The 27,089-nt window shown below is 38.8% G+C and overlaps 1 protein-coding gene across 3 annotated transcripts in view; it reads right to left on the reverse strand.

Moving 5' to 3' along the window:
- The window catches only part of cldn19 (claudin 19), a 73,757-nt gene that overhangs the window by 38,498 nt on the left and 8,170 nt on the right, over positions 1 to 27,089 (reverse strand). For 2 of the 3 annotated variants that reach the window (XM_077572383.1, XM_077572384.1), the window contains exons 2-3: positions 14,857 to 15,021; positions 3,370 to 3,454 (exon numbers count right to left, since the gene is read on the reverse strand). In XM_077572383.1, coding sequence (XP_077428509.1) covers positions 3,370 to 3,454; positions 14,857 to 15,021 — 250 coding nt within the window. The remainder of the gene's footprint in view (positions 1 to 3,369; positions 3,455 to 14,856; positions 15,022 to 27,089) is intronic. The other variant, XM_077572385.1, reaches the window with a different exon arrangement.

Below are 27,089 nucleotides of genomic sequence, written 5' to 3' on the forward strand. Positions count from 1 at the left end.
CACCTTTTTTGGCTTAACAAGACACCGTAGCCAAGCATTGCAGGGGGGAAACATAGCCCGGTAGTGAATATTGTGCTAAATTCATTTATAATCATCCGTATTATCTTTAGCCACGTTGCTGTCAGCACGTTGATGTGGGGGCGGAGCACGCGGAGCGCAACTGTTGCTCCGGTAACTGAACGCAATCGACTATGCCTTCTGAATTCAATTAGAAACAGTGTCGCGGAACCTCTGTTGAATGAGATACTCTTGATGCTCGCAAGTATCTTGCACCTAATAATATGCAGAGCAGTAATGCGGCACGTCGGAATTTTAGGTTTTTCTCTACTTCCAGGTTTGGTTATGCGTTTAGCCCTTGTCATTTTTGTCCAATGGGAACACAGATCGTCACGCAGGTCGATGTGATTACGCATTATAGTTCACTTGCAAAAAGCACAGTGTGAATTCGAACTACACCAAACGAAGAAAAAAAAAAGTCCTCTTTTGGTCCGGACCAAACAACCGGACTAAAGGACTTTTCTGGTCTGAATAGACCCTAACATTCTTGCGTCTTCTGTACTTCCGGCTTTTATTGGTTGCTATGTGCATTTATCATTTGTGAATTACAGGCGAAGAATTTCGGGTTATTTTGAAACCACATAAGCTAGTGTTCCAACCCCGCTAGCTACTAGTATGTCAGAGATTGCAAGCACTAGCATCTTACAACATCAACAACATTGTTGACTCATCACTTTTCACAATTTTCGTACACATTGACTACAATTTCAACTTTTGGGCTGCTGAGAAAGGAAAACAGAGACCTTAAGGAGGGTATTTAGAGTAATCTCTAAATCTAAACTTTTGACCACCTGATCTATTAGCCAGAGCTGGTATGTCACCAGAGCTAGTATATTACAATCACATTACAATAAAAAGCATTTTAACCATCTTACAATGACACGTACCTTAATCAAAATGGTCAGAACACACTTTGGTACACTTTGTTGGTTAGAAATCCTTTCGATTTATCCTTGCAGTTCTCTCCGGACACTCCATTGTCCATTCATACTCAACATTCGACATTCCATGCATCCGTGAACGGCACACGTGTGTCACATGACGTCATGCGAATACTATGTATAGGGTAGCAACTTAACTCCTTGAGAGCACATATCTTAACAATATCTATGGTCAGGGCGCATTTCACGAGCTTGACACAGAGGCTGCAATTATGCTTTTGGCCAGAGGAGGCAGCTGTCAGTAAAAAAGTGCCAAGTACCACAATGCATATTTAATGTCCAATGAAAGATTATTCTACATTGACACCTCACACTTCATCCGAGTGTTAAAAGAAACTCACGTCTTCCTTGTTCATGTAATTCTTTACCATTATGGTGATGGTGACTCCACAGCGCTCTTCACGCTTGTTGCCAATTGCCAAAAGTACGAAAGCAGGGAACTGCCCATATGGAGTAAACATTTCTGACTAGCGAGTACGTTTGAACTAGTGCTGTCAAAGTTTAAACGTTACCCAATTCTAAAGCCTATTAAAAATTACCATACCGTTCACCTAAACCGAATACTTCAGAATCCAGCTAGAGTCGTGAGGTTGTCAGGAGACCCGAGGAAGGATCAAAGAAAAGAAAGAAAAGTGAAATCCAGCACTCGCAAATGCGTTCAAACGGACTCGGAAATACGTTTGAACATACTTGTAGGCTAAATGCTACAAACATAGCATAATTTCCCATCATGCCATTACTTGCGCATGCACGAGTGAACCAACCCCCCTTCGCTTTTTTTAGGCATTTGGGCCACATAATTATCAATTTTTTTCGGAAATTAAGTGGAAAAAACCATTGTTGATTTGTAACTTTTGTGATTTATTACTATGTCCGCAGTGCATGAATTAGGTTCAGCATTTTTTCCCATAATGCAATGGGGTATTTATTTCTTAGCGCATGCGCAGCTGTGCACTACATCCACTTCATTGCGGTAACAGGTGGACAGGAGCCTCACCGACAGTGAAAATTAAGTAAGTAAACATGGTTTATTCGTAATTTTATCGCTTTATGTCATTATGTCTGCAATGCATGATTTCGATTTGGCCAACTTGTTGAAACGTATACCAAACGAATTGGTTATTTGGCTGTGGCCGGAACAAGCCACCTAGCGAAGCGAGACAGGAAGGAAACACGTGCAGTGCATGACTAAAATAAAAATAATCGATTGCCAGCAATATACTCTTCACGGTAAAATAACATATTATAGCTATTATAATCACGGTAAAATAGCCCTTCACACTAGGCCAAGAATATATCGCTTCGGCAATTGACCAATCAAAGCTGTTCATGGCAAAATAATGCTAGCAGGAGTGTTGCCGGGCACGGCAAAGACAACCACTGCCTGCATCAAATGCTAATGCTGCCTTCCATTTGCCCTCGATTGGAAAGCGCTTTTGCGTCTTTTTGTTCCAATAATATCCAATATAGATTACAATAATATTGAAAGCTATAAAATATTGAACAAATATACTCTCAACAAAAATATAAACACAACACTTTTGTTTTTGCTCCCATTTTTTATGAGATGAACTCAAAGATGAAAAACGTTTTCCACATATATCACTATTTCTCTCAAATATACAATATATATATACAAGTTATCACATTCATTCTGGACAAAATATTAACGTTTTACTGCTGAAAATGTCTCAATGAGTCAAGTATCCCTTTAAGAGTCTGCCTAAACCAATATTGAAACCTTATAGTGATTGTTTTTTCACAGTTTTTGTTTTTTTACAACATTATTTATACTTTATATTTGTCTCATGACAAACTCATTTCACATTAATTTAGGTCGCTTGTGTTACCAGTAATAACTATAAACTACTAAAGTCACTCAAGTCATGATAATTTTATTATTTTGAGCAAGTAAAAATGACAGATTTTTCTTACATGTCATAGTATCTTTAACAGGACAGTTTTCTGGACTACTTTAAAAAAAAAAAAAAAAAAAGGGGGAATTTTAGAGTATACCCACTTCTCCAAGGACCAATACACCATTGGCGGAAGGGTAAACAATGTTACTACTTTATGACGTCAAACACTACAAGTGCTGGGCAACGCCTCAGTTCGATGTCGATGCTACAGCAACCTATCAGATGGGTGGATTTGGACACTTGCTAAATACAGTGTTGGACAGTCAGTCCTAAGAATCTAATTTGAGGAGGAATCCGACTGGAATCAGATATGCCTGTAGTCTGAATGCAGACCAAGTTGTATTTTCCATTACTTTTAAAATCTGTATTAGGCCACTCAAACATTTATTTGGAAACCCTTGAGAATGGAAGGACTTTAAAGTACAGGGGGAAGCAAAGTTTTTTAAACATACCTGGCATTGGCTGGGGTATTTGGGTTGAAGAACTGATAAGACACTTGTGTTGCATACCAGGAAACAGAAACCAATGTACATAGACCTGTGAGAAAAGAAAGGATTAAGCAAGATTCACTCCATCACCATTTCAACAGGCCTGTGAAAGTTCATAATACATTCATACAATACAAAATCTGTTCTATTGGCTGACCCAGGACACGCTGGAGTGACCACGTCTCTCGGTGAGTAAAGAGATTTTTCTTTCATTTGGCTTTTTATGCAAATTGACGTTGGTGGCAATCGCTGTGATTGGCTGTTAAACAGGAAATGCAAATCAGTTGTTACTTTTGTTTCCCCCTCCAGTAACCTGCTTGAGTACATTTTTTTTTCATTACAAAACATCACAACACAAATCAAAGTTCAGTTAATTGTCATTATCTTTACTACATAGAGACAGAGGTTCCAAGTGAAATCAACAAACAAATTGAACTAATGAACGAGCACATCACTCTTATTTAATGGGTTGTAATGCAGTTTGTCAGATTGGAGTTGCTGTAGCGTGACCTCATCGGCCAGGAGAGATCTTTGCCCAGAGGAGGAATGAATTGAATTTTTGAGCAAACAGCCAATTAGTCATCTCCATTTTACCCACTACAATTGATGGCACATCAATTGAAACCATGTCTACAAAGCACAATGACTAACTTCCTCACAATTATAAAACCTGCATTTTACTTAGTTATGTTCTTGTTTGTATTTTTAATATGTTTGGAATTTTATTTCATGAAACCATGACCTTAATTGGTCTCACAAACAATGAATTTGGAAGCATAATATGGAATGTACTATTTCTACAACTAGGTGTCTGTAATGACTTGTGCATTGTATTCCCCTACCAGCCTAAGGTTAGGTTTGAAAACAAGTGGGCATTCCGTCAATATTGACGGAAGGTCCGTCAGTCTGTCAACTAGGGTTGGCAGAAATTGAACCTTGAAACGATCAAATAATTTGTAACGGTTGATTCACAAAAATAATCGATCTTTTGGAATGTTCTAAACATCTCCTCACAGCGACATCTGGTGGCCAAGTGTAAAATATTACAATCAAACAGTAGATAAGTGTTGGCTGTAAGTCATCACCCATTTCACATCACTGGCAATCGGGCTATAATTGTAATGGACGCCATAAGAGAGAGAAATAATATTATGGGAAACAAAAACTGAATAACCCCCACCCCATCAAAAATAAATATAAAAATACAAATAAGCTTTTTGTTGCTGATACTTGGTTTGTTTTTAATTTTGCCTTTCAACATGACTTAAATGTTTTGATGAAACCCCTAGTGCTATCACAAAAACTACATTTCAAAGGCTTGGGGGGGCGGGGGGGGGAGCAGAGGCTGGCGGTGCCGCGTGGGCCTGCTGTACCCCGTTTTGCATATTCATATCACACTGGAGCAATAAAAAATAAGTGAGGCTGTATCAAGTCAACTGAAAGGCAAAGAACTGGAAGGCAAAGATGATCTTCAGAACAAGCCCTGTACCCCGTAGCCTTGTTGCAGACTTTTCTCACAGATACGATACTCCAACATATTGTAGATCACACAGTCACACGCGCACGCACGCACGCACGCACGCACACATACACACACTTACGGACTTATGGTCAAATTTGAAAATAATATGCATTTATACTTTAAAATAAATTGTTATTTCACCATCAAAATCCCTTTATCAGTCTCTGTTATGTTACTATAAAGAAGGAAAGTACTGTTTAGACCAAAGGTGGACAAACTCGGTCCTACAGATTTTGGAGGTTTCCCAAGCTGATTCCAATCATCAGGATCGCTATCAGGGTTATGCAGAACTTGCTGATAAGCTGATCATAAATCATCTGTGTTGGAGAAGGGAAACATCCGAAACCAGCAGGACTCCAGCCCTCGAGGCCCGAGTGTGCCCACCCCTGGTTTAGACAGTAAATTCTGAAGTGTAAATTTGATTCTACTTAGAGTGGGACATAATAGACACCATTTTAGTGTAGAGTAATATTTACACTTGGAAGAGAGTGAAAAAAATAAAAAATAAAATAAAATAAAATATATATATATATATTTTTTTTTTTTAAACAAATAAAATAAAAGTGACTCAAGGGTTGAAGAACAAACTAATGACCTTCAGCTTGGGAGACAACCGATGTACTCCCTGAGCCACGCAGCTCCTGCTGTGTGTTAGTATATCACTCGTGTCAGCTGGAATCTTGCTAACTCAGGACGATGTTTTTGGTCTCCTCTTGGAGATAAGAAATCAGTAGGAGGGCCATAGTTCAGGTGGTAGTGTGGCAGTCTCCCAAACTCAGCCTGAGTGACTTTTACTTTTTATTTTTTACTTACTGACTTTTTTTTTTCAATTCCTAATTTTACTCTCTTCAAAGTATTAGCCTATTCTAAAACTGAGTCTATTTGGTCTCACTCTAAATAGTCAAATTTACTCTATAGAATTTTCTGCGTAGATGTTTGAGATGTCACAAAAGCAAAACATTCAAAGTACTGCTTCAACTGCATCTTTGGGCAAAAAGCTCATTTTTTTCTGTTTTCTAGTCAGAAACAGCAAAAATGGTGACACTTAGTTGTGTTTGACTGCCGCTTAGAGTTTTTTTCAACTGTTTACCCACCATTTTGAAAACGGGGCTCCTTTTTTAAAAAAAAATATTGCCACAATTATCCAAACACCACACTAAATTTGTATAACTCCTACACTGTTTGGAAAATGACACACTTCAGTCACAACATACGCACTTATATTAAAAACATACACATTTTTACATTTGTCATCTCACGAACACAGTCTGAAATGATCAGACACTATTGCAGTCATTTACACACTGCTGTGACCAATACAAAGCATATTTGTAAAAAAATATATAATAAAATTTGAGAATAGCATTTGCTAGACTTTTCTTACCGGTATTTTTATGTAAGGGGCAATTTAGATCACAAAATATATTGACAAACCCACAAACATTAAAGGTTAAAAACTTTTTTTTGTCCATCTTAGATTATGGAGACTTGTTTTATATGAATACTTCATCTCAATGTCTGACAAAGATTGATTTGGTGTTCCATGATTCTGAGGATTATTACAGTTTTTTTTTTTTTAACTGTCATTTACGCACTAAAATTAAAATTTTCGGCCCTATCGCGAGATGCTGTGATTATCGCGATAGGGCCGAAAATTTGGACCGGGAATACCCAACATGGCGGCGCCCTGCTGCTAAAATAAAACAAGCTCTATTTTGCTAAACCAAATCCGAATTTAAACATCATATAACTTGGCTTTTCTCTTCTCTCTTTCATATGGCAGATTTGGAATACCACCCAGCGTGGGGGAACTCTAACGTTTCATCGACAGATACTTTTACAGCTGCGCGACGGAGGATCCTTCCTACGAGAAACCTTCCAAGAAGAGAAAAAATGACTCAGCGACGGACACGGATGATCTCACTACTACGGACGTTTCGGTCAGTATGCTGGACTCCATAAACAGAAAACTAGATGTTGTCTGCCTCATCCGCGAGGACGTCAAGGAATTAAAGGTAATTTTAAAATTCGTCGGCCAACAGGTACTGTAAGTGACCTCCAAAGGGATAATGCCGAGATACGCTCTTCACTCGCAGCTGTTTCAGCCGAATTGGAGACGATTAATAAGGAGAAAAAAACGCTAAAAGAAACGGTTCTGGGTGTCAAATCCCGTAACATGCGGGAGAATTTAATATTCTCACACAGATCCGAAAACACCTCTAACAATCCAGAGGCCGAGATAAAAAAAAATATTATGACGACATCGTTAAAAATTCCTCAGGAGACCGTAAATAATATCTCTTTTCACTGTGTACATCGGCTTGGAGCCCGTAGGGGCACCAAACCCAGTCCTATTATTGCTAAGTTTGGGCATTTTAAACAGAAACAATTTGTTAAAAGTAAAGGACAGGAACTTAAAGGGACCAATTCCCAAGAGGGATTAATGAACGGCAAAAGGTACTGTTTCCCATAATGAGACAAAATAGGCAGGAGGGTAAACGGACTACGATGGTCGTTGATAAACTATACATCGATGGCCAACTATTCCAAAACCCCAACTTCATTCCCTGGCTGTTCTAATTGGCATTGGTGGAATTGAACTTTGTTTTATTATTAGATGTATACATATACATATATACAAATATATATACATATACATATATACAAATATACATATATATAGTTTTAAAACCTAAAATATGAATACTTATTATGTGTAGGCTATATTACAAATATAATATTAATACATAACTATATCTAAAATATATTTAAACGAAAAATCTCGCTTAGGTTACTATTTACTGGTGTATTGTTACGTGTTTAATCCCCCGCTAATTTTCTTCACATCCACCTCCCTCCACGTATTTTCACTGTTATATTCACTTACACGTCACCACTCATTTCACACAAATCACATAAATGACCTAACCACTTTGATTCCATCCTATAACATGCCAATATTAACAAGTAGCCTATACAGATATATACACAGGACTGAGTTTATATTGTTTGTATGCATAGATTAGTTTTGGTCTCTCTGGAATGTGTGTGGCGCTTGCTCACACTCAAAAAGAATAAAAAATTCAGACCATCTCTTAAAATTAAAAGCAGATATTTGTCTCCTACAAGAAACCCACTTACAAAAATCTGAAGAAAAATTACTTATTGACAAGAATTTTTGTCAAGTGTACTCCGCCCCTTATAACAGTAGACAAAGAGGAGTCTGTATACTCACACATAAGAATTTATTCTTTACTCTAAATAATACAGTAACAGACCCAGAGGGGCGATACATTATTATTCAGGTGACTATATTTAATAAAATATATACATTTGGTAATTTATATGCCCCTAATAATGATGACCTGGTCTTTTTCCACAATTTTTTCTCTCAGTTGTTTGATTTAGCAGCGAACTCTACTATTATTATTGGAGGAGACTTAAACACAGTCTTAAATCCATTAATAGATCGTTCTAATAATATAACATGTATAAGGCGATTACAATCTACTAAAGTAATAGTGGAATATATGGATGATTTTGGCCTCGTCGACAGCTGGAGACTTAAAAACCCAACTAAGAAGGAATTTACCTTATTTTCCGCTGTGCACCGGTCTTTCTCAAGAATTAATTTTTTTCTTACAAATAATTCTATTGCTGATAAAATTGTTACAAAAATACATCCTATTATTATTAGCGACCATGCACCAGTCTCCCTTACCCTACAAGTTGATTATACCTTAAAACCACCCCCGACATGGCGTTTTAACATATCACTGCTAAATGACGCAGAGTTTGACAAAATGATAAGAGAGTGGGCAGACTTTTTGGAAATAAATGACTCTCCAGCCTTATCTCCATCTCTTTTCTGGGAAGCTGGAAAAGCGGTAATTAGAGGTAAAGTTTTATCATATTCATCTTATAAAAAGAAACAGGATCAAAAATTAGAAAAAGACTTGGAAGATAAAACTAAACAACTGACGGATGAATGTGCAATAAACCCAAATAACCAAATATGGACTGACTTTCAAAATACAAAAATACAGTTAGACGATATGTTATCTAAAAAGACAGAGTTTATAATACAACAATTGAGATACAACAACTTTGAATATAATAACAAATCAGGTAAATTTCTTGCCAACCAAAATCTCTTATAACGGCTATTAAAGGGACAACTGGTGAATGCACACAATCACCAGAAGTAGTTAATAATTTTTTTTTATAACTATTATCGCAACCTATACTCAGAAACTAACAAGCCTAACCCTCAGTATATTGAGGCAATCCTCAGTAGCTTAAATATACCTCCGTTATCTACTGAATATAAAGATATGTTATATGCGCCACTCACTATAAACGCTGTATAAAAGCTGTACAGTGCTCTAGATAGTTTGTCTAATGTGAGAGCACCTGGCCGTGATGGTTATCCGGCTATATTTTTTAAACACTTTTGGTTAATGCTTGCTCTATTATTCTTAAGAGTAGTAACAGAAATTAAAACTAATGGTTACATATGTCCACACATGAACACAGCAGCAATTAAACTTTTATTAAAGCTAGAAAATGACCCAACCCTTCCATCAAGTTACCGTCCGATTTCGCTAATTAACACTAATATTAAAATTATCGCTAAGGCCTTTGCATCTAGACTAGAAACAATAATCTCGACAATCATTCATAGCGATCAAACAGGCTTTGTTAAAGGTCGTCACTACTAATAATATTAGTAGGCTCTTTAACCTTATTAGCATGTCACAACGGCATGATAAAAAGGCAGTTATTATATGGTTGGATGCAGAAAAAGCCTCTGACAAAGTTAACTGGTCCTTCCTCTTTGCTGTTTTAAATAAATTTGGCTTTGGAAAGTCATTTATTCACTGTGTGTCAGTATTATATGATTCTCCTAAAGCTATAGTTACTACTAATGGGATTACTTCTCAGAGTTTAGTTCTACAGAGGCACAAGACAGGGATGCCCACTGTCCGCTTTATTATTTGCAAAATATTTATTGATGCTATATGCCAGGAAAGAAGGATTCAAGGAATTCACTCCGGGGTAACAGAACACAAAATTAATCTATATGCCGATGATATTTTACTTTATTTAGAAAAAAACTGCTATCTCGTTAGGGAAAGTATTTAACTTAATAACTAAATTCTCACATTTATCAGATTATTCTATTAATTGGACAAAATCAACACTACTACCTATTACAGAAAATTCATGGCACCTTGCAAGCCAGGACCCACATTCGGTTTAGGTGACAAAAACAAACACCGCACTAAATTTGTATAACTCCTACACTGTTTTAAAAATCACACACTTCAGTCATAACATACACACTTACCGATATATTACAATTTTTGTTTTCTTTTTACAATTGCACAAACACTAAAAACAAAAGAATTCCATAATTATTTAGGTGAACTGATGAATACACACACGCTCGCACGCACGCACGCACGCACGCACACACACACACACGCACATACACCTACTCACCCACATACAAAAAAAAAAAAAAATAATATATATATATATATATATATATATATATATATATATATATGTGTATATGTATATATATATGTATATATATTTAAAAAAAAAAAACATTTATTAAATTTTTTTTAATTGATTTGTTTGTTTGTTTTTAAAAAAAAAAAAAGGAGAGCAATGATGATGTCAAATCGAATGAACAATACTGAGCCCTCCTGGAGAAAAAAAAAAAAAAAAGAATTCCATAATTATCAACACCTTACACTGAAGAAGCAAAACATTGGACCAGATTGTCACCACTATAAACACGACGGCAGCATCACACTTTTTTCAGAGCAACACACAAAATGATTTGCGAAACACTCAACACACTTTTATACATTAGACACAGAAGTATGTCATAATGTAATTTCCTTGAAATTCCAAAGCACTGACTGACAAAATACCACACGCATGAGCCAGTTGATTAAACACACACATTAGCTGTTTCAACACATGATTGCTTTATTGTAGACAAACCGATCAGCTCTGAACACTACAAAAATGGTGAGTTCACCTTTCAACTACGAGAAGGACTCAGTTAAGCCATTTTGAGAATTATGCAAGCATGGACCACATAAATACATTCAAAAAACTGTAGCGGTTCTCTATATGTTGTTGTGTGTATTGAGTAAAGCCATCTACAATATGCATTTTTGTTACAGAGAATCTTGAACATGGATGGAGCTCTCAGCCGCATGAATGCATTACATTGACGAGGCTGGATTCAACCCCAGCAAAAACAGACGACGGACGAAATATAATTGGCCAAAGGGCAAACGTGCATGTCCCGGGGCAGCGTGGGGGAAATATCACATTGTGTACCGCCATAAGTCTTCAAGGGCTACTGCACCATCATGCTAAGCTGGGTCCCTTCAATGTACAACACATAATCACATTTCTAGATGCACTTCATGATGCAGTGGTACAGGACAGACCAGAGCAGCCCAGGTTTGTTGTTGTCTGGGATAATGTTAGTTTCCATCGGGCTGCTCTGGTCCAAAAATGGTTCACCAACCATGATCAATATGGGGTTGTGTACTTGCCCTCTTATTCACCATTTCTAAATCCTATAGAATGTATTTTTTCTGCTTGGAGATGGCATGTATATGACCACATGCCCGTCCGTATGCCTCTTTTGCAGGCAATGGAATAAGCCTGTGGAGACATTGAGGTAAGGTCAATCCACGGATGGATTCAGCACACAAGTGCATATTTCCCTCGATGTTTAGCTAGTGAAGACATTGTTTGTGATGTTGATGAGGTCCTGTGTCCAGACCCCAAATGAAGGCAAGATCCATAAACCCACTTGCACACAGTTGTGTTTTCCTGTGTTTACAGTAGTGCAGTTTGTTTCAATTTTGCAATGTTTGAAATTTTTACTAAATTGACTGCAAAAGACACTACTGTAAAGTAATGATTTTGTATTGAGTATTTCAGCTTTTGGTTGTTGTGAAAAAGTGCCTTCTATGGAAGTGAATTTAAATAAAATTGAAAACAAAAGACTGCTAGTGTTTTATATAAAGTAGACTAGTGTGGTGGTGCTGATCTGTATTCATATGATGCAAGTGGGTATTGTTTTGTCATCAGAATGACCTTTTGACAAAGGATTGTTAGGTTTTAATAGCAGTTTCAATTTGACATCAATGTGAATGGTTTATTTCCCTGTATTGTGTCTTGTTTGCTTGTGTGTAGAGTTTAGACACAGTGAGACAAATTTAGCAAAACGCGTTCAAGCAATGGTCTAAAACTGTAAGTTGAACATTGCAGTTTGTGAACTGGTTCAAACATAGTTAAAACGTATGACATGTGTGTGTCATATGGTAACATAAGATGGTTTGTATACATGTGTGTATATTTTTGACAAGAGTAATTCATTTTGCACAGGATGTCAGATGTTCTGCATCTCGTGTGCATGGTTGAGCTAATTGCGTGTAAAGTTTTTAAAATCTGAGCCCTGTTTTCTATTCCGTGCTTAAGCAATCGTAAAAAACTGTAAAAGCATACATATATTTACAAAAATGCTGTTTTGGTGTCATCTCAGGAACACAGTCTGAAATAATGAGACACTATTGCAGTGTGACCAATATAAAACACATTTGTAAAAAAAAAAAAAACACTATTTTAGGGACTAGCACGTGCTAGAATTTTTTGACAGGTATTTTTATGTAAGGGGTAATTTAGATGAAAATAGGTAATGACAAACCCACAAACTTTTTCTTCAGAAATAAATTGTGTCTTTCTTGTAAGATAAAAAAAATGACTTGTCACAGCAACTTTATATATCTTAGATTATGGAGACTTGTTTATATGAATACTTCAGCTCAATGTCTGACAAAGATTGATTTGGTGTTCCATGCTTCTGAGGTTTATTAGTAAATGTAGGGCCTTGACCCATCATTATGAACTGTTCTCTTGAGTGGCATGGCCTCGATTGGCTACCAGGAGTTTGGCTCACTGGTACATCTTTATCCACAAGGCCTTTATTGGACTACAGGACTGCCCTTTTACATTTGCAACTTCATCACACAAAGAAGTGTTACTTCTTACAGTTTGCCTTCAAATAACATTTTGTTACTAACCATTCCATTTGCCTGCACTGAGTTTGGAAAGAAAGCTTTTATATTCTCTGACCCTTCTACAAGGATCCTACTGAAAAAGGACTCTGAATTACACAAATTGCAGACTGAAAGGATGTATTTCTTACCATCCTCCACTTTGGTAACATAACACTCAACAATTAAAAAAATAAGAACAAAATAGTAGTTTTTCTTACTACCGTTTGACAAAAATGTATAGACATATAAAAAGGACTGAATGAAGTATTTTCAACTAAGCACATGCATGCTTCCACACTTGGTGGATGTGATTATCCAATGTGTTTATTTGGTGTGGTCATTGACAAGCCAGTGCTTTGTAATGACCAGGAAGTAACCTCACAATCCTTATCTGTGTCTAAGGTATGAAAATGTGTGTAGATGTGTGAAAATCACTGTGTGTAATGTTTTGCAAAATGTGTGAAGCTGAGTCTGTGCCTATTGTTGTGCAACTCTGGACAAGTGTTTTGCTCCTTGTGTGTAAACATAGGCAATGTGTGAACAATTTCATTTTAGTGTGTAAACTGTAAAAAACTAATGAGGGTTTTAGTTAGTCTAGACTAGCTTTTGTCAGATGAAAAGTGTGTGTTGACGAAGTTAGTTTTCGTTGACAAAATTAACAGTTCCATTTTTACATAGCTGTAGAACACAACTCAAAAAAGGAGTTAAAATCCTCTAAAACGTCTGGCAAGGAGAAGTTGACTCATCGGAAATTGGGTGCAGTGAATTAGTTAATTCATATTCCACAAACACAATATTAAGGAGAATGCCATGTTTAGACTAGTGAAGGCACACAGAAAATATTACTGTAAAGAATTTTGACTTCCCCTTTAATTTGCCCGGTTGCATTGTGTGAGTGCTTTTTGCAATGTAACCATTCCACATGCTCTTGTTTAATACATGTTTGAAAAACAACATGCTCATTGTAATGCAAGGACAAAATACATTTACACCTACATTTAACATTATTTGATGGGGAAAAACAAACAAAAAAATAATTACAAAAGAGAATTAGTACTGGACCCATTTTTTAAAATATATTTTACAATTGTTTCTAACTAAATTAGCACTTTTGCATTTGCCATAGACTTCTGATGCCATAAAACCGAGGTATCAAACTCATATTAGCTCAGGGGCCGGATCGGTAAAATGATGGTATATAACTTAAAAACAATTGGCATCAATCATACGCAGATTTGCGCTATTTGTGGGTAAGCCCTAAATTATGGAGCTCAACTGTAATCGTCTTGTTAAAAAAAACACACAAAAAAACACAGATGCAAATGGAACGGGGCAACACTTCTCCTGTATGGGTTTTGGACGTATTAAATCTATCTCTTTTGCATATAGTATATTGTTCCCAGAATGCATTGTGTGGCGCAGTTAATTAAGTTATAAGGACGTTAATCCTTCTCATATGTATTTGTGTTACCAGTAATTGAATTTGTGTCGTATTTAACACGTTTATGTTGGTCTATGATTTAAAAATAAATAAATAAACAAACCGTAACTTTAGTTTGTGTTTAAAATAATGACATTCATGATGATTCCGTGTACAAGTTGCATTGCTCAGCTGAGGACTGCTTGTGAAATTACGAATTTATGTTTTGATTGTGGCCGGTTGATTAATTGGTCCGACATTACAATTTTTTTTTACTTTACTTTACAAAATCGTCTCACGGGATGGATTAAACCCCTTTGCGGGCAGTATGTTTGACACCCCTTCCATAAAGTTATGTATTTGTGTGAAAGTTATGAAAATGTCCTCATTTCAAAAATGACAAATCATACCTGCTAGAAGGAAGAGAGCTCCTCCACTCACTGCAATGCGCGTCTTGACGGCTGGGTTATTATCTCCCACTTTTGTGCACTTCATGCCAACCACACTGATGATGATGCCGATTAGGCCAAGCAACACTGACAGCACCATTAGAGCACGACATGTCTGGATGTGAACTAAAGAGAGGGTGCAGAAGAATGTAAAATATATATTTTTTTAACATCACAGCAAATTATGAACATGTTACTTTTATTCCACCGAAGTAATGTAAATGTAAAACAGACCACAACAAGTACAGTAAACCACTGTCCTAAAGCCAATGCATTGCAAATACTGGTGGTTTTGCGTTATCAAAAAAAAAAAAAAAAGAAGAAGAATGTCGTTCACACAAATTCCTACACACATAACTCAGTGGGGGGAACATAATTCCACATAATTTACAGACCCACAAACATACATCCACGCATGCGCTCATGAAAAGTGAAGTATTCTAAGTGAATTTACTAATGCATGTGGGTGGTGTAGCACAGTCTGCTGAACATTAGTAACAAACGGTATATTCACTGTTATGTATATTCACTGTTCATGATATGCTTCATTCACAACAGTGCATTTTCAGCTCAAAAGTTTTTCACTAGTTTAAAGTGCGTGCGTGCGTGTGTGTGTGTGTATGTGCCTAAGCTTGAGTGAGTGAATCATCACTGGTGTTTTCCTAAACACAGCCCATATTCATTCACAAAGATGTGATATGTGAATAAAACATTCTTCTGAGACTTCAGTACTGGCGAGTTATTATTATTTTTATGATTATTATCTTCTGTTCTAATTTTTCTACGACGGCGTATTAGGGCTAAGTCTAAATATATTATTTTTAGAGAGAGCAAATTTGTGACTTTATAAAGTGACAAATTTGCGAGAAAGAACTCGTAAATTCGCCACTTTATTAAGTGGCAAATTTGCGGGTTTATAAAAATATTTGAGAGAAAAAAATTCAGAAATTTACGAGAAATACACATAGCGTACTACTCGGATGTTTGTGCCAATACTTTTTGGTCGGGTTTTCAAATAAGGAGATAGTAATGGCTTTAACCATATCATGTTAAACATTTGCTCTTTGAAGCGTTGGGTACTGCCAGCGGCAAAGATGCCTCACTTTGCGAAGGTCCACACCCTGAGGATCAAGCATTTAAGTTAATTTGTTAAAATAAATATTTACTTGTACATTTATTTTTACAGAATTATTATTTACACATTCATACATGTTGGTATTTTTTTTGGTACAAGTCGCTACATTGATGTGTCGAATCTGTTGCTCTACGTCATTCACTTGCATTTACCTAAAGTATGCTAGCTTCTGATTGGTTAATGTTTAGTCAGCTGATAGGGGATCAGGAAGTGTTGTTGCTTAAGCTGCCTTTTTATGAGTCAAATTTAAATTAAGATTGATTCTGTCTCCATCCTGCCTTTTCATTTTATAAGCCCTATTGTGTCCCAACAAAAACAAATCCTCACATTAGACTATAGCTACGTTACGTGTTTTTCTCGTAAGTTTCTCACTTTTTTCTCTCGCAAATCTGCCACTTTATAAAGTCCCAAATTTGTCACTTTATAATAGGGGTGTGAATTGCCTAGTACCTAATGATTCGATCCGTACCCCGATTCATAGGTCACGATTCGATTTGATACCGATTATTACCGGTACGAATTTATAAATCAATTATTGCGATTTTTTTAAACTCAAATTTAGAAAATACTAATCAGTAAAGTTGTACATGTGCACTGTAAGATTTGTATGAAAATGTACTTCAGGCTTATAACTGTAAGCCACTGTATTTAACAAATATTTTTTAATTGCAATCTGTTCCATGTTTGAACAGCATTGAAATCAAATTTTAAGGCTTACTGTTCCATTAATATAACACCTTCCATGCTTAAAGTGTGAACCCTAACCCTAATTAAGACATTTTGTTGAATATTTCCATAAAAAATTGTCCTTTTAAAAATATTGTATCGATACGAGAATTGTGTGCTGTAGTATCGCGATATATTGCCGAATTGATTTTTTAAAACACCCCTACTTTATAAAGTTGCAAAATTTGCGACTTTATAAAGTGGCAAATTTGCAAGTTTTTTTCTTGGAATATTGCCCCCGCCCTATCTATACGCCATCGTATTTTTCAGGCATGAAAAACGGGTTATCTAAATTAACTAAATGCCCGAGCCACCTCAGCTGCCTGAGCCATCTAGTTCAGATGGCTCGTGTCATGGTCAATATATTTTTCGCGGTTGGTTGAAAGACCATATCAATGTATAATAAAAATACATGGTCACATTTTGCTGTAGAAATAGTAATAAGAACTGAGACTGACAACTTCTTTCATAAAATGCACAATTCAACTTTTATGGAGTTAAAAAAAAAAAGTAAACCTTTTACGGACATCTTTGCAACTTTCAGTGTTGGGAATGTTCATTTTCTACGCAAACTAGTTCAAAGTTCAGCTCCCAAATTTTAAAACTAACTATTTCAGTTTATAGTTCATAATTGAAATGTTTCAAACTAAGTTAATCATTCAAAAAATTAACACACCTAAGGCATTGAGGGGGTCCGGTTTGGTGGCCTCAGTATCATGTCTCTACTTTTTGCAGATGGGGTGCTATCTTTCACTGGTGCGCTTCGCAGCCGAGTGTGAAGTGGTTGGGAAGAATATCAACACCTCCAAGGCTGCGACCATAGTCCTCAATCAGCAAAAGGGTGGAATGCCCTTCCAAGGTCAGGTATAAGGTAGGGATATAGTCCTATGTTTTTTCTTTTTTAGGACAAAAAAAGGTTGCGCTTTACCTTGACTAGTTTCGGCGTTAACTGCCGCCTTCCTCAGAAGCTGTCAAACTGACAGTTGTGACGTGTCTTATCAGCTGATGTTCCTGGGCGTAGCTGGCGTGACAGAGCTGTCATATGACGCTCCACGCCAATGTGCCCTGTGTCGCTCGATGACATCATATGACAGCTCTGCTGCGCCCAGGAACATCAGCTGATAAGACACGTCAAAACTATCAGTTTGACAGCTTCTGAGGAAGTCGACGCCGAAACTAGTCAAGGTAAAGCACAAGCTTTTTTTGTTTTAAAAAAGAAAAACCGTAGGACTTCATAGATTTGTAGACAAGATTAACTTTTTTAGCCATGAGGTAGGGATGCTCCAATCCTTTTTTATTACAGATTCGATACCAATACCTTGGGGTTCAGTATCTGCCGATACCGATCCATACTAAATTGTCTTTGCACTTTTTTGGGGTCCAAAATATTTAGAAAAAAAATCTCAAATGCTTTTAGATGTTCTTTAATGTCTTGGAAATGTTTTTTGAACATTCACTGCAGTATGATTTTCATTCAATATTTTTAATACATACTGAATGTATTAAGTACCGGTACACGTTTATTTTCCTACATTCAAGAACTGTGCATAATATTGAAGTGGTCTACAATAATAAATACAAGTATATTTTAAGAATAAAACATGTCTACCTTGATTTTAAGAACACTTAGGGGCCCACTATACTGTTGTATTAAGATGGTGGTACAATTACTTTTTTTTGGTCTGTATACAAGTAATTACCCATTTTACACACGCTTTTTTTTTCTTTTCTTTTTTTACAATACATGACATCACAATAATGTTTTGTCATGATTACTATATTCTTACATCCAACTGCAGTTGCAACTGTAGCATTCATGAAGACGACAATCAATTCCATTACGTAAATCAGTGCTGAGTTTATATGGGCATATATGCATGAGACGACACATGAAAATTGAATGAAACAGTTAAGCTTAATTTAGTTTGTTATTATTTAATTGAATTAAACGGTTATAAGTGGTTATGAAACACGTACCTGTTCCCGCTCGTGAAAGCGTCTGATTATCCTTCTTTTATACTAATAAAAAAAGTTAGTATTCCTTGTCGGGGGACATTGCAAAACCATTATGATTTGATGAGGGTTCATGTCCTAGTTAACATAGTCCGACTGCTGCATACCCTGTGCTTCCAACATGTGAGGGGGGCCAGGGCGTGATTCAAAGTTGTTTTACGTGACTCGGGAACAATCTCGTGTGTTGCAGGAACCAACACACGTTTTCATCCTTCATCAGCCCGTGACAGTACGGTTTGCTTGCTAATGCTTGCTAGCATAAGCATACCGCCACCGGCAGATATAAACAATGCGTCTATTGGCTTGAAGCGATGTTGTGAATGAACTATAACCAATCATGTGCATCACTGGCCGCATCGAGGATTGTGGGACCAAATTGCATACGACCATGTTTCCTCCCGTCTCTTTGTACACAGACGCTTGGTATAGCGATGTTCCCACAGTGCAACTTTGACAGACGAATTGGCTGTGCCAACGTAGCAAGGCTCCCGTTTCACCTCGTCATGGGATACGTGGTGAACGAGCGTGTGCCCTGGAGATAAGCCTCTGTGGATCGGGTGTGGATCAGGACCATTTTGACATCTACCCGATCCATTTTTTTTCCAAATATCTGGGCTGATCCACGCATTGGATCAGAGCATCCCTAGTATGAGGTCCTTCCCCAAGTAGAGAAGTATCTTAGGGACTTGTTTTCACCGATGATGGAAAACTGGAATGGGAGACTGATAAACACATCGCTGCACCGTCTGCAGTGATGCAGCGCAGGTGGTGTAACGCCATTTTGGTGCATTTGATGGAGACGCAGGAAAACAGATTGGATGACTGCACGTGGGTTGGATGTTATAGTGTAGTAATCTATAGTATATTATTGTATTTCATTCATGAATATGATAACAGTGTGGGACAATTCCTCTTAATCATTGTCAAAATCAATTACAGCGGTACCTCAACATAGGAACTTAAGTGGTTCTGTTAAATGTAGGTATTTTTTTGCCATTAAAATGTTAAAGTTAAGTAAAAGAACCACTGATTGTCACACCTACCGAAGTGGGGCGGAATTCTTTCTACGCATTTGACCCATCCCTTGAGGGAGCGGTGAGCAGCAGCAGGAGCCGCGCTCGGTAATCATTTGTGTGTATATATATATATATATATATATATATATATATATATATATATATATATATATATATATATATATATATACACACATAAATTTCTTATTGTGTCATGCATACAATACAATAATATGCCCTGCCCACATGTGCTTATAAGACAACAGTCAATCAAAATGGCCCAGCACCAGGATCAAAAACAATAACAAAAGCAACAGAAACCTTATGTCATGAACAATCTGTCTTGTCTGCTTTGCAAGGCTTAAGATATAAAATTTGCCAGTCTTTTTTCCTTTCGTCTTTTTCCTTCAGCGGTCGCCTCAGCGAATCAGTTGCCTCTATCTAACCCTGTCCTCTGCAGCCTCTGCTCCTACACCAACTAACTTCATGTACTCTTTAACTACATCCATAAACCTCCTCTTTGGTCTTCCTCTAGACCTCCTCCCTGGCATTTGGAAACTCAGCATCTTTCTGCCAATATACTCACTATCTCTCTTCTGGGCATGTCCAAACCATCTCAGGCTGGCCTCTCTGACTTTATCTCCAAAGCCTCTAACACGTGCTGTCCCTTTGATGTACTCATTCCTGATTCTATTCATCCTGGTCACTCCCAAAGAGAGCCTCAGCATCTTTATCTCTGCCACCTCCAGCTCTGCCTCCTGTCTTTTCCTCAGTGGCACTGTCTCCAGACCAAACAAGTTCGCTGGTCTCACCAGTTTTATAAACCTTTTTTTTTCATTTGAGCTGAAACTCTTCTATCACGCATCACACCTGACACTTTTCTCCACCCGTCCCAGCCTGCCTGCACACGCTTCTTCACTTCTTTTCCACACTCTCCATTGCTCTGGACTGTTGACCCTAAATACTTAAACTTCTCTACCTCTCTTCTCCCTGTAACCTCACTCTTCCACTTGGGTCCCTCTCATTCACACACAGATATTCCATCTTGCTACGGCTAACCTTGATTCCCCTCATTTCCAGGGCAAAGCTCTCACTACATATCACAATGTCATCAGCAAACATCATAGTCCATGGAGATTCCTGTTTAACCTCGTCTGTCATCCTGTCCATTACTATAGCGAACAAGAAGGGGCTCAGACATGATCCCTGAAGTAGTCCCACTTCCACTTTAAACTCCCCTGTCACACCTACAGCACACCTCACCCACTGTCTTACAGTCCTCATACATGTCCTGCACCAATTGAACATACTTCTCTGCCACTCCAGACTTCCTCATACAAAACCACAGTTCCTCTCTGGGCACCCTGTCATAAGCTTTCTCCAGATCTACAAAGACAAAATGCAGCTCCTTCTGACCTTTTCTGTACTTCTCTATCAACATCCTCAAAGCAAATACTGCATATGTGGTACTCTTTTTTTTGGCATGAAACCATACCACTGCTCACAAATATTCACCTCTGCCCTCAGTCTAGCTTCAACTACTCTTTCCCATAGCTTCATTGTTTGACTCATCAACTCTTCAAAGTACTCTTTCCATCCTCCTACTGGCATCTGTCAACACACTTCCATCCCTATCATTTGTTACCCTAACCTGCCGCACGTCCTTCCCATCTCTGTCTTTTTGCCTTGCCAACCTGTATAGATCAGTCTCTCCCTCCTTACTGTAAAACCTAGCATACAAGTCATCGTAAGCCCCTTTGACACTTTTACTTTCATCTTACGCTGCATTTCCCTGTACTCCTGTCTACTTTCTTCAGGCCTCTCAGTGTCCAACTTCTTCTTAGCTAACCTCTTTCTCTGGATCCGCTTCTGCACATCCTCATTCCACCACCAAGTCTCCTTATCTCCTTTCCTTCCAGATGATACACCAAGGACTGTCCTACCTGTCTCCCTGATCACATTTGCTGTAGTTGTCCAGTCATCTGGAAGCACCTCCTGACCATCCAGAGCCTGTCTCAACTCCTTCCTGAAAGTCATACAACACTCTTCCTTTTTCAGCTTCCACCATTTTGTCCTCTGCTCTGCCTTTGCCGTCTTTGTCTTCCTCACCACCAGAGTCATTCTTCACACTACCATCCTATGCTATGTGGCTACACTCACCTCTGAGCTCCTTCAGATTACACAGTCTACACAAGATGTAGTCTACCTGTGTACTCTTACCTCCACTCTTGTAGGTCACCGTATGTTCCTGCCTCTTCCGGAAGGAAGTATTCACGACAGCCATTTCCATTCTTTTTGCAAAATCAACCACCGTCTGTCTTTCTGTGTTCCTCCACTGGATACCAAGCTTGCCCATCACCTCCTCATCACCCCTGTTTTCTGTACCAACATGTCCATTGAAGTCTGCACCAATGATAACTCTCTCACTTCTAGGGAAGCTCTGCATCATTTCATCAAGGTCCAACCAAAATTTCTCCTTCTCCTCCAGCTCACATCCTACCTGTGGCGCATACCCATTAACAACATTGATCATCACATCTTCGATTCCTAGCTTCAAGCTCATCACTCTATCTGACACGCGCTTTACCTCCAGGACGTTCCTAACAAGCTTCTCCTTCACAATAACTCCTGCTCTATTTCTCTTCCTATCTACACCATGATAGAATAACTTGAACCCTGCTCCTAAACTTGTAGCTTTACTCTCTTTCCACCTGGTCACACAGTATGTCCACCTTCCTCCCCTGCATCATGTCAACCAGCTCTCTACATTTTCCTGGATAGTGGGCATCCCTGTCTTGTGCCTCTCTGTAAAGTAAAGCTCTGAGATATAATCCCATTAGTAGTAACTGTAGCTTTAGGAGAATCATATAATACTGATACCCAGTGGATAAATGATTTCCCAAAGCCAATTTTATTTAAAACAGCAAAGAGGAAGGACCAGTTAACTTTGTCGAAAGCTTTTTCTGCATCCAATGATATAATAACTGCCTTTTTATCATGCCGCTGTGACATGCTAATAAGGTTAAAGAGTCTCCTAATATTATTAGTAGAGTGAAGATCTTTAATAAAGCCTGTTTGGTCGCTATGAATGATTGTCGAGATTACTGTTTCTAGTCTAGAAGTGAAAGCCTTAGTGATAATTTTAATATCAGTGTTGATTAGTGAAATCGGACGGTAACTTGATGGAAGGGTGGGGTCTTTTTCTGGCTTTAATAAAAGTTTAATTGCTGCTGTATTCATGTGTGGGCGTATGTAACCCTTAGTTTTAATTTCTGTTACTACTCTTAAGAATAGTGGAGCAAGCATTAACCAGAAGTGCTTAAAAAATATAGCCGGATAACCATCCGGGCCAGGTGCTTTGCCATTAGGCATACTATCTAGAGCACTGTACAACTCGTTTATAGTAAGTGGCGCATCTAACATGTCTTTATATTCAGTAGTTAACTGAGGTATATTTAAGCTACTGAGGAATGCCTCAATATGCTCAGGGTTAGGCTTGTTAGTTTCTAAGTATAGGTTACGATAATAGTTATAAAAAATGTGATTAATTTCTTCTGGTGATTGTGTGCATTCACCAGTTGTCCCTTTAATAGCCTTTAAGAACCAACTACTGTAACACTAGTCACTATCATCATTTTCCCCCTCTTGGCCATCGTCCTCATTTTCTTGGCCATCCATATGCTGCTCTCTGTTTGGCCAAAGGTTTTCATCCACGTCGCAGCGGATATTTTCCTTTCACAAGTAAATTTTGTAGAGTAAATTTTACTCCAGACTATAGGCTATTTGGTCCCAGTCTAAACAGAGTAAACTTTATACTCGGAGGAGAGTAAAATATTCACACAAAAAATAAACAAAAAAAACTCAACAGTTGAGGAACAATCACAGAACCTTCAGGTGGGGAGACAGCCAACCTAACCACTGACCCATGCCACTCCTACTCTGTGTCACTATATCGCAGGCTTGTATGACAAAAATTTTTGGTCTCCTTTGGGGCACAACAGCAATATGTTAGCTAACAATAAGTCTAGCATAGCTCAAGTGGTAGAGAAGCTGTCTTCTATGCTGAAGGTTGTGGGATACTTGAGCATTTTGTTGCTGTTGAAATTTAATTAATTTTTTTTTGTATTTTACTCTCTTCCAAGTGTACAAGTTTACTCTGTTTAGAGTGAGAGAATATAGTCTTTTTAGAGTAAAATTTACTCTACGAAATTTACTGTGTGCAATGCAGCGAGGAAAAAAAAAAAAAATGTCTCAACCATCCTCTACACTGATCCCCTGAGATGTCCCCTGAGAGTATGGTGTTAGTAGCTCCATTAGCAACCTTGAATGGGTTGTAAAACAGGCCCTGATGAGATAGCCACAATGGAAATTCACTCTCTCCTATTGGTCTACTTGTAGGAAACTCCTCCTTCGTTTGTCAAGTTCTACTTTCATCTGACTATCAATTACTGTCATGAATTCATTTGAATTTGATCAAATTTATATATGGGATTTATATATGCTTATATGCTTGACTAATTTTGACAATTGAACAGATGATTTTGCATATTATGGCTTACACACTGAAATCTTGCTGACATGTTTTGGAGAGGACAACCATTAGACTGAAAAACAACTAATGCAGTTCGATCAGCAAGATCTATTCATTTGCAAAATGTGCTAAATGTGGCCACATTGTGCTAACTGAACGCTAAATGTACACAACCATTTGCACAGATCCAGAGCCAATTGAGATATATGCCAAGACATTGGCAATTTGATGAAAGCAATGAGAAATGCCATTCAGTTGACACCAATTGTAAGGAGGTTTTGAGATTTGTTTATGGTATTTTGAAAACGTAATTTTTGTTTCAAGAAATGTGCCAAACCTATGGAGAAAAACTGCAGTAAACATGTGAAGTTTGGAATTTTTTGGGAGCAAGTACAGGGGAGCTATTAAAATGTGTGACGCTCTGAGAAACATTTTAATATGTTGTTATTAAACAACATAGGCTAATATACACGCCAAAATTAACGATTCCTCAAATCGAGTATTTCATTATTTTGGAATTATGCGCCCAAGCGGGATCACAGCGACCAAACCGGATATGACGACCATGTTGTTAAGTGCTGGCTATAGTCTACATGTTTTTTTCTCCTCCTGATTCATACAATTTTTAAAGTAATTTGCATTATGCCATCTCGTTGCGCTGCCGGTTTTTATTAAAACAGTCGGGAGAGGATGGCGTGAGCCTGTTTCGATTCCCCAGAGATGAGTTTTTACGCGAAAAAGACTGAGACATGGAACGGAACGGCACCTTCCCACCAGGGACAAAAAGACAGAATGAACGTGACATCATATTGCTTATTCAAATGGGGCTATCTTTATTCCATTACATTTCAGCAGCAAACAATTTCTCCGGGTGTGTAATGATGCCTGATATTAATAATAGCGATCAGGGTTAGCATCAAGACGTTAGCAAAACGTCCTTTAGCTTCGCTGCTTATGAATGAACAGTGATGCATTAGCGGCATTGTGTCTCCTGAGCACCAGGTGTAACGTGGCAGCGTTGAGTGATTTCAATAACAAAATACAAACAATCCATAGCATTTGGCAGCTCAGAAGATGGTAACACACACTCCCCACTTGTTACAAATTACGAGACATGCTTTACATGAGTTTTTTGCTTTAAACACTACTATATATCATTGTTTTTTGTGTACTGTGAAACTGTTTCAATTCTACAATAAAAACAGAGCCTCCAACTTACTGACAGCGCGTCATAGCCATGTAAAGAGTGAAGACCACTCCTTGGTTGTACTTTGTCATGCACAGAGCAAAAAAAAAAGAAGGGACGAGCCAGCGAGCTGTCACGGCTTGCGAAATTGACCAAAAAATATACCTCCTCCGTGAGCCGGCACCTTACCGTGGTGGAGGTGTTTGTGTATCCCAATAATCCTAGGAGCTATGTTGTCTGGGGCTTTATGCCTGGCATGGTCACCCATGGCAAACAGGTCCTAGGTGAGGGGCCAGACAAAGCACGGCTCAAAGACCCCTTATGATGAACACAATATATGGACAGACAATTCCCTTGCCCGGACACGGGTCACCGGGGTCCCCCTCTGAAGTTGTTGGCGAGGGCCTGGTGGCCGGGCCTGCACCCAAGGGTCCCGGCCAAGCACAGCCCGAAGAGGCAACGTGGGTCCCCCTTCCCATGGGCTCACCACAGGTGGGAGGGGCCAAAGAGGTTGGGTGTATAGTAGGCTGGGCGGCAGCCAAGGGCGGGGACCTTGGCGGTCCAATCCCCGGCTACAAAAGCCAGCTCTTGGAATGTCACCTCTGTGGCGGAGAAGGAGTCCGAGCTGGTATGTGAGGCAGAGAAATTCCGACTAGATATAGTCGGACTCTCCTCCACACACGGCTTGGGCTCTGGCACCAATCCTCTTGAGAGGGGTTGGATTCTCTTCCACTCTGGAGTTGCCCACAGTGAGAGGCGCAGAGCATGTGTGGGCATACTTATTGCCCCCCGGCTTGGCGCCTGTATGTTGGGGTTTATCCCGGTAGACGAGAGGGTAGCCTCCCTCCGCCTTCGGGTGGGGGGACGGTTCCTGACTGTTGTTTGTGCATATGCACCAAACAGCAGTTCAGAGTACCCACCCTTTTTGGAGTCCTTGGAGGGTGAGCTGGAGAGTGCTCCCCTTGGGGAATGCAGCTTCAGCAGCCGGTGAGGCAAAAACTCGGACATGGGAGAAGTTCGGTGAGGCCATGGAAAACAACTTCCGGATGGCTTCGAGTAAATTTTGTCTCAGGAGAGGAAAGCAGTGCACCATTAATTCTGTGTATAGTGGAGATGGGGTGCTGCTGACCTCGACTCGGGACGGTGTGAATCGTGGGGAGAATACTTTGAAAACCTCGTCTTTCTTTTGAGGAAGCAGAATCTGGGGACTCCAAGGTGGGCTCTCCTATCTCTGGGGAAGAAAGTCACTGAGGTGGTTGGAAAGCTCCTCGGTGGCAAGGCCCCGGCGGTGGATGAGATCCGCCCGGAGTTCCTAAAGGCTCTGGATGTTGTGGGTCTGTCGTGGTTGACACGCTTCTACAACATCGCGTGGACATCGGGGACAGTGCCCCTGGATTGGCAGACCGGGGTGTTGGTCCCCCTTTTTAAGAAGGGGGACCGGAGGGTGTGCTCCAATTATAGAGGGGTCACACTCCTCAGCCTCCCTGGTAAGGTCTATTCAGGGGTGCTGGATAGGAGCGTCTGTCGGGAAGTCGAATCTCGGAGTCAGGAGAAGCAGTGTTGTTTTCATCCCTGCCATGGAACAGT

This window comes from Vanacampus margaritifer, chromosome 8 (genome assembly GCF_051991255.1).
Source record: "Vanacampus margaritifer isolate UIUO_Vmar chromosome 8, RoL_Vmar_1.0, whole genome shotgun sequence".
In the NCBI taxonomy this organism is placed as follows: Eukaryota; Metazoa; Chordata; class Actinopteri; order Syngnathiformes; family Syngnathidae; genus Vanacampus; species Vanacampus margaritifer.